The sequence below is a fragment of the Gavialis gangeticus genome, unplaced genomic scaffold, assembly GCF_001723915.1.
Source record: "Gavialis gangeticus isolate Ggan-Ray unplaced genomic scaffold, GavGan_comp1, whole genome shotgun sequence".
Lineage (NCBI taxonomy): Eukaryota > Metazoa > Chordata > Crocodylia > Gavialidae > Gavialis > Gavialis gangeticus.
In genome coordinates this window covers 36,255-44,998 of record NW_017728965.1, presented here as the reverse complement: position 1 = coordinate 44,998, position 8,744 = coordinate 36,255, and the positions used below count along the sequence as shown (strand labels likewise).

The 8,744-nt window shown below is 48.8% G+C and overlaps 1 protein-coding gene across 4 annotated transcripts in view; it reads left to right on the top strand.

Annotated features, from left to right (window-relative positions):
* Positions 1–8,744, top strand: part of OGDH (oxoglutarate dehydrogenase) — a 70,738-nt gene that overhangs the window by 27,021 nt on the left and 34,973 nt on the right. For 2 of the 4 annotated variants that reach the window (XM_019503931.1, XM_019503940.1), the window contains exon 4: positions 3,967–4,011. The exons of the other annotated variants lie outside the window; for them this stretch is intronic. In XM_019503931.1, the coding sequence (XP_019359476.1) occupies positions 3,967–4,011 (45 nt within the window). The remainder of the gene's footprint in view (positions 1–3,966; positions 4,012–8,744) is intronic. 4 annotated transcript variants of the gene reach the window in all.

The following is an 8,744-nucleotide window of genomic DNA, read 5'->3' as shown; positions in this document are numbered from 1 at the left end:
AAAAAAAAAGGTGCTCTAAGGTTGGGGTCCATGTTTCAGGTGGGGGAAGTTGACTTTTCTTTGCTGGAATAGGAGGACAAAGATGCCGTGTTGTAAAGTGGTTGCTGACTTCTCTCCCTTTCTGTCAGCAGGGAATTTAATTACTAACCCTGTCACAGTCACACTCTGCTTGCTTGGGGGCGGGGGGAAGTGTATTGTATGCAAGAGAATATGGTATGCCAGCTGTTCCTGATCCTCCCAAGGTGAAAGCTTAGCTCTGGGAAAACTAGGCTTCCTCAAGTTGATCCCTTTTGAAGTGAAAGCACACATTATGACAGGTGAATTTAGGAAAGCTTGTTGAGTTGGTGTACAAGCTGTAGGGTTCTGCACATCAGGAGGTTAGGACTTAGGGCTGTCTTTTCCTCCAGGGAAAACAATTAATAGGCAAATTCTTGAGATGAAGCTTAGCATTAAATTAAGCTGGTGGCTATCATATGCAGCCACCTGTGGAAATGCACTCGATGTAATCAGTATAGTGTGAGTGTTCCGCATTCCCAGAATGCGAGATTTGCCTTTTAGGTCAAAGGCAGGTGACCGCTTGGTGAGATTCTGGCACCTGGAAGCCTTGGACTGAAGCAGATGAGTGCTCAGTATTGAGTGGGTCAGTGCTGGAGACAAACCCAGAGCTATTAGAAGCCTTTAAGGGTACAATACTGCTAGCATAACAGCACAAGAAGCTGGCAATCTTGGATAAAGTGGCTGGTTTGGGCATCTCTTAGCTGCTGGCTCCCTCCCTGCTCCCTACATGTCTTCAACTCATTTTGGGTGAATCCAGGCTTGTTGCAGTAGAAATGGGATCTGCTGGCTTGGGTTATAGCCTGCCTGCCAAAACTCCCAAGGAAGAAGTCATCTTGCCTTTGAGAGGTGGTAGTTGTATACCCCTCTTGTCTGTCCCCTTCTCTGACTGGTAGCTATGGGGCTGGGGCGGGGAGGGAAAACCTTATCTCCCTTGACCAAACAAAGGGTCTAAGAACCCCCTGTAGTGGGTTTGTGGCGGGGGAAGCCAGTTTCTAAGCTAATCCCTCTGGCTTTCTGCTTGGAAAAGTGATTTCCTAACAAAGTGGGGGATGCTTGCAGGAGGGTCTAGTTAATTGGCAGGCTGGGTAATGACTTGGTCTTTAATTTCTCCTGAAGGCATGACAGATCAGCTTGGAGATAACAGAACAATCTGCTTGGGCAGAGCTGTCATTAAGAAAAGAGTTGCTGTGATCTCTTGCTGCTTGCTTGGTTTTTGTTTAGCTGATGGGCCATTCCCACACTTACCCTCTGATCATGTTAAGGCTGAACTCTTGGAGCCTGTCTGAGAGTGACTTGGCAGCGTTTCTGGCACTTGAATTCCAGCCTACCTTTAGCAGGCTTTCTTTTTCTTTTTTTTTTTTTTCTTTTGGAAACTCCACCTCAATTCCTGATTTAGGAATGGTAAGTGGTGTGAGGGGAGTGTCAGCTGGACACATTGCTCTGCATGCTGTGGCTTTCTCCCAGAGCACAGTAAAGCATTAGGGTTGGAGGAGCTCTGGATGGAATTGGTGTGGCTTGCAGGATCCAGAGGCACCAACACATTTCCTTGCCCTGTGTTAACTGAGGTACATTGGCGTCCCAGCCCATGCTACGCAGCTTGGCTTCTCCGTGATGGCTCTGGTACCTCCAGGCCAGGCCTCGGCTGCTGCTTCTTTTAGCAGTTCCTATGCATCTGGAAATTGGGTCCCCTCCTGGTGGCTAAGCTGTGGAGAAATTCCTTTTATCTGCAAATAAGAGAAAGTGGAGGTGACTTCCTCACTGTTCATTGCTCAAAACCTGCAGGCGCTGACTTCTGGCCTGCTGGTTGATTTGGATGAAGCGACCAGGATGGCAGTCCTCTTGGGAGATGTTGAGGTGGCCAGGATGAGTGGACAGGCTGCTTGTGGGGAGTGCGTCTGGAGGGGTGGACTGGAAAGAGGGGTGGGGAGTGAAAGCCACATCTCTGCAAAAGCCGTGTTCCATGAAGATACATTTTCCGTCCCCCCTGAAATCTGGGGCAGGATCAGCCCTGCATAAACCATCCCAAACAAATCCATCGTCCCACCTCTTGGCCAAACTACCATCAAAGCTGCATGAGGCATCACACCTGAACCTGCCACAGAGAAAGCAGGGGACCATAGTGGCCAATGTCTTGCGCTGTGATAGGTTTTTAATACACTGAAGAGATCCACCCCCACTGGCTGAGTAAAGCAACCTGTGCTGCCCCCCCTTCTCCCCCCGCAATCTGACCAAGTGGTAAAAGTCTTTTCTGACCACAAATCTGATGTTGGTCTGATCTTGAGCAGAGATGCCAGGCCTCTAATGAGGACCCTCTAAGTTTGGTCCAAGCAGGAGCACTGGCACAGCCTAGTTGCCATCCCCAACCTGGGATGCAGCCAGCACCCAGGAAGATGACAGAAGTTGTTTGTCACACGATTTGGCCCATTGAAAGCACTCTACCCTGACAGAAGTACGTAGCTGCAGAGCACTTTAAAAGTGCTTGATCATGGGACAAATTAGTCCTCATTTAATGTGGGTTCAGCTGAAGGTACTCCAAAGCAGAGCACCTTCACTAACTTCTGTTTGTCCCTGTCGGGGGGCAGGGCTGGGCTGCATCAGTCCAGCCCCACCTCTGGTGCTGTCTTCAGCATGGGAGAGGAGGGAGCTGTCTGGGGTTTGCCCAGCCTGCGCTGGCAGGTGGATCAGAGCCCTGTCCCCATCTCGGGAGCTCCAGTCTACCCACCCTACTCCCCAGCACAGGCTGGGCAAACCCCAGATGGAGCCCCCTCCCTTGATTTACTCCTCCCCACCTCCTGCCCATCCTGAAGACGGCATGGGTGGGGCTAGGGGAGCCAGGGTCACCTGGATGTCCCCTGGGTTGGCTCCCAAGTGGAGCTTCATTGCCTCTCCCCCACCGACTAAATGGGGACCATCTGTTTGGGGGGGGGGTTGCTGTAACTCATGCTTTCTGCATGTCTATTAGCATCCCCAATGCCTCTGACGGAGGCTTGAAAACAAGAACACACCTGATGCAATGACCTAGTTTCTATTGCCTGTACTTGTGACAGGCTCATGATGTCCTGAGCACCTCCTCAGAGCTGGCTCTACAGAGAGCTGCATGTTGGGGGCTTTAGTAACATGGTACCAGCCAGAAATGAGGAGACCCAGCATGAACACACAGCCGGCTTCCTCTTCCCAGTGTCCAACTGACTTGGTGTTTGTGGCATAGTCCTTAGCAGAGGTATCTGAAAAGTTTTAGAGATGGGGACCCCTGAGGTACCTTGTCCAGAAGTGGAGTTAAAGTGCAGGGGTCACTTAACTCCCCTCTCTGTCCATAGCTGTACTGGAGTCCGTTGCTCTTAGCAGCCTACTGTCCGCGGATTTCCACCTCCCCCCCTTCCTCTTCAGGGGTGACCATCTAAACTTCCCCTAGAGCTAAACTACCCAAGGACATTGTTTTCCTGGCTCAATTAACTTCTCCCTGAAATGCTTAATACCTCACCACAAAACTCCAGGGTGACTTGGCAGGGGACAGAGATGGTCTCTCTCAGGGGCCCTAGTCAGATGGTTGCCTTCAGCTGTCGCACTTTGTTCCCTCAACAAGATGTGCAGCCAAGAGGAGATTTCAAACCATGCAGCTCAATTGCTACCCAGTGTCAATGCCGCCCTGGGCTCTTCCCCTCTCTGGCTGGCTGTCTGAAGTATATTCACCTGGATCTTTTTCCCACCCCCTACCCCCTCTGTAGCGTGTAGTCATCCTCCATTCTAACCCTTTCTCCTGTGCCGGTTTGAATTGTATGTGACTTTTTTTTACTTGTGCCTTCCATGGCTACTTTTTCACAGTTCCAGTGTTGTTTTTAAACTAACTTTGACTGCTGTATCTCTGTCTTCCTCCCTTCTGCAACCCACCTCTTCCCTTCCCCCACCCAGATCTGGCAGTGTTCAAGGAGCGGCTGAGAGTGCTAACAGTAGGAGGTACGCAAATCATGAGCCTCTAACCCCTTCTGGAGCTCAGGACTCCCTGAATAGGTGATTCGGGGCATGAACAAATCGGGTGCAGCAGATAAGTCTCTCAGGTGGCTGCTATGATGACTGTCACACATTTGTCTGGGACCTCTGTCTTGGGAGATGTCTGAGCTATACAGTTGGCCAGCAGTGCCCATAACGCAGATAGATGTCTACTGAGTCTTAGGATAGATGTCTGCTGAGTCCCCATGTCTAGCTTGCTAGGGAAGTTTTCACTGTAGTTTCTGTAACCCAGATAAATGTTTGAGTCTTGGGATGTCCAAGTCCCCCTGTCTAGCTTGCTTGGGAAGTTTCTTTGTAGTACAGTGTTCTGAGGCCTCCATCTTCCTGGCTTTGTTGCTAGAAGCTCTGACTCGGTTGAATTGGCTGTAATACCCAAGTGTTCCTAGCACCCCTCTCTGGGTTTCCTTGATTGGTCATATAATTAGGTATGTTTTTTTCTGTCACTAGAAAAATCCTTTGTCCCCAGAAGCCAATTTTTCCACCTTGGCTGCTTCCTCTTAAGCCTCTACGTCAGTCCCCTAGGGTCTAAACTATTGGCTTAGTTGTGAGGACCTGCTATTCTCACTGTTTTTTCCTGAGCTCAGCATGCTGGAACAGACTGGCTGCTATGGGGCTCTTTTGAGACACCCAAGGTGGGAAACCTGTGATCTCCTACTATCTCAGACGTAGGAACATTCCCAGTGACACCTTTGTAGCTAATCCGTGTCTCAGCTGTCTGCCTGTATTAATTGCTCCTTGGTTTTATGTGGATGGAGGCAGTGAGGGAGCAGAGGAGGAAGGATCTCTGACCGGCTGCCCTTTAAACCTGCCCTGAAGTGAGAAGGCAGCTTAAGCCTGGAGAAACCTGGACCTGTAACTGCAGCCCTGCTGTGTCCAGGCACCTCCTAGGGCATGAAGCTACCCTCCAGCCAGCTACCCAGAAGCCTAGAGAAGTATTCTTCCGTCTTTAGTTCGCCTATCTCCCTCCCCAAAGCAACAGGGTCCTGGCTAGTGCCAGTCAGTTCCCCAGTGGTTGGCAACTTTTCTCCATTTGCCTACATGTTGAAGAGAACCCACTAGTTTTAAGTGCCATCTTCCTTCCCAATGGCCTGTCTGGAAACCTCCCCATGCCTACGGTCTCAGCTCTTACCAGTGGCCTTGGTACTTCCTGCCACCTGGGCTTCTTGTCTACAAAGTGCTGCTGGTTGAAGAGAGCCAGCTTGGGTTCATGCATCTTTGCTTTTTCAAGGCCTTGCCTACACAGAGAAGACCTTCCAGAGAAGGTAAGGGTTAAATGTAATGCATGATAGTATTCCAGACAAAACACTACCCCCCCGATAGAGCCTGAACCTAGAATAATAGTAGCTGGTTTGGTCAACTTTCCCCATGGATGTTCCCCCTACTCAATTTTTTGCCCGAGAGATAAGTTGCCCCAGGGTGGTTGGTAACTATATGTTACTTCAGGTCCAACCATTTTAATTGGCATCAGAAACCCCGTGGCCTAGTGCTGTGTTCATAGCTGCCTGAGAGCCATGTGGACAGAGTGTACCTACCTCCTGGTACCAACCTCTCACCTTTTCCATATCTTGCCCAGAGACTGTCCCAGCTTCCACATGTTGTATAGCTTGGATGTCAGTGGCCACTTGACTTGAACTGTGTTTTTTAATTTAATTCGCTCCACCAGAATGCATGCTACCTCTGTTCCCTTGGATAACCCAGATCTGAGAGATTTAAGTTGCATGCTCTTCTGTGTAGCCTCAAGCAATAGGACTGTATGAAGTCCATTGGATTCTGTCAGTTCCTAGCCATCTTCCCTACATAAAATGACAGCTGTGCTCACCCCAGGGCAACCCTTCTCCTGGCACAGCTCTCCATAAGGCTCTGTGGCTGTGCTTCTTGTCTCTCCAAGCCTAGCTTGCTCAACAGAGTTGCGGAGATCATAGCAGACTGCCTTCCAAAGGACAGGCCACTACCTCAAGCTAACTTACCCATGAGATGAGGCTGCCATTGTGTGACAAGGCTGACATTCCTGTGCATTTAAGTCTCACCTTTGTCCTCGGGTTGTGAAATGCCAAACAGCACTCCTCCATTGAGCCTTTTGATCCCAGCACGTAGCGTCTGGCGCACGTGCCACAAGGCGAACTTCAGACCCAGACAAGACTGTAGCTGTGCTCCTTCCAGAAGAAGAGGTGATCCAAGATGCTGGGATCCTCTCCTGATTTTGGGGGCAGGCTGCCATCTATGCATGTGGTAGATATTGACCTGAAGTTCTTAGTCCTTCCTGTGGAAGCCCTTGATTTGTGTTATGAAGACCTGATTAACCACATTGCAGTCTCATCCCGTGACCTTGCTAGGCTTCCAGCATTGGGCAGATGCAAGTGTAGAGCTCTGATCAGAGTGCCCCACCTCCAAGCCCAGCAGAAACCCTGCTTACTGGTTCTGACTGGTCCTGGCCACTGCCAGTCTCCATGTGACATACTGGTTAGACTGGACATTGGGCTTTCAGCATTGACTGAAGAAAGCCCTTTTTTCTTTTGAGATTTTGGTTTCTCTACCTATTTTAAAAGATAACATTTGGCCTCAGAGGCACATTTAACATTCATTTGCATTCTTCCTATACCATTTATGGCAAAATCATTTAGTTGGATTTAAAACTATCCCATAGCCACTTAGCTGCTTTTGTGGAGTTCCTGCTTTGTTCTGTGGGCCACTTATTGCAGTACCAGTGAGGCTGGTTACCTGGGTGAATATGCCTCCAGGACGCTCAAACTCAAGAACTTCTCAGTGCAGTTTGAGCAAAACCTTCCACACCAATTTGCTCCCAAGCCCTGGTGCTGGGAGGCCCTTCTGCTTTCAGGGTGGATATTGCAGGCTACTCTACAAAGACAGGTAACACTTAAGGTCCTGCCACACATTCAGGTAAAAGTGCTAGCTGGGTAAAAGCTAGATAGAAACCAGTTATAAAATTGGTACATGTTTATGAGCACTATGTAGCTGGTTGGTTCTCTTGTAGCTGAATGGCCTTTTTATGGTATGATAATTACTTTGCCCATGTGGCTGGTATTGCACAATTAATTGGTTCATTGCATGATGATTCCTTTGCACATGTGGCTGGTGAAAATGTATTGTGCAATTCACTGGTGAATCATGTATTATGTGACATGTGGCAGGGGCTCCAGTGACCTAGTAGAGAGGTGATTTGGAGGGCAAGATAGCTCCTATCACTAGAGCTAGTTCTGGTAGACAGGTCAAAGAAGCTCATGCTGTCTACCCGCAGTGGTTGTCCCCAAAGGAGGTTACACAGCGGCTCAAAATTGACTGAAAATACCAAACGGAGCACTCCTTTCATTGAGCCTTTTGATCCCATGTAGCATCTAGCAGCAAATGCCACAAAGGGGACTTGAGACTCAGGCAAGGATGCAGCCATGATCCTTCTGGAAGGAGAGGTGATCTAAGATGTTGGGATCCTCTGCTGATTCGGGAGCAGGCTGCTGTCTGAATGTATGGCAGATATTGCTGTGAAGTTGTGTGAATATAGGCTGAGGGAGTGCAATAACCAAAGAGTTTGCTTCCAATCATCCTGTCAGAGTGAGGGGTGTTTTTAAATGGATCCTGTGGGATTTAGTGGCAGCTGGAGAAGGATAGATCCCATGACATTATTGGCCTGGTTGGCAGATACAGAGCCCAGAGTTTGTCAATAGTCCCCATCTGATAGGTCTCAGATCATGGTTGATTATTGTCTCAGATCACGTAGACCTTGGTAGGCAGCCCTTTGCCTTGGTTCCCTCGGAGTTTAGCAGATTGTGCTTTCATACAAGCCAAATCTAGTGAGAGTTAAGCTGGAAACTTCCCCTCTGTATCATGAGGTTGTAAGGCCACCCCAACACCACTGTGCTGGGCATAGCCATAAGCTTCTGTTCCAGAGGAGAGAGATCTTAAGAGCTCTGAGATCAGCCAGTGGGTCCCATGCAGATTACAAAGGGAAGTCCAGTTGTCTTTGCTGGCCAAACCCAACGGAGGTTGTGTTGCATTGCAAATGCTCCTCTCCCTGGGTGAGCTATTCAGGGGAGTCCACTGCAGAATCTGGACGCTGATGCAATTTTTCTTTCTTCTTTCTTTTCCTTTGTCTCACTTCCCTCTCTTTCCTTTTGGGTTTGGGTCTGTTTTAACCCTTTGTTTCCTGCTTTGTCTTCCGTTTCATTCTTGACGTACGGTGAAATCTGATTTTATTTATTTGCTCCTCACGTGCTCAATGCCTCTGTTTTATTCCCCTTCCCTTGACGTTCTCTGGAACACGTCTTGTTTACGGGGCTCCTATCACGTTCTGATTCCAATGCTGGATTTTAATTTGCCAATTGATGTGCCTATGTATTGCCGTGTGTGTGTGTGTGTGTGTGTGTGTGTGTGTGTGTGTGTGTGGTTTTTTTTTTTGTATTCTGCATAAATAACAACCCCCCTGGTCTTTTTGGTGGTTGTTAATTCTTTGCTGACATCTTCTGTTTAATTACTGCCTGGTTTTTGTTTCTTTTGGTTTTTGTACCCATATAAACCTCCTTCATGCTTATTTTTTGGTTTTGTGCTACTTTCTTTTGTCCTTCCCCCTCCCCTCCAAAAAAAACAAAAAAACAAAAAACCCCTCTGGCTCCTGTTGTGACCGTCCTTGTCCAATGACCCCAATCCCTTGCCCCCCCCCCCCCCCC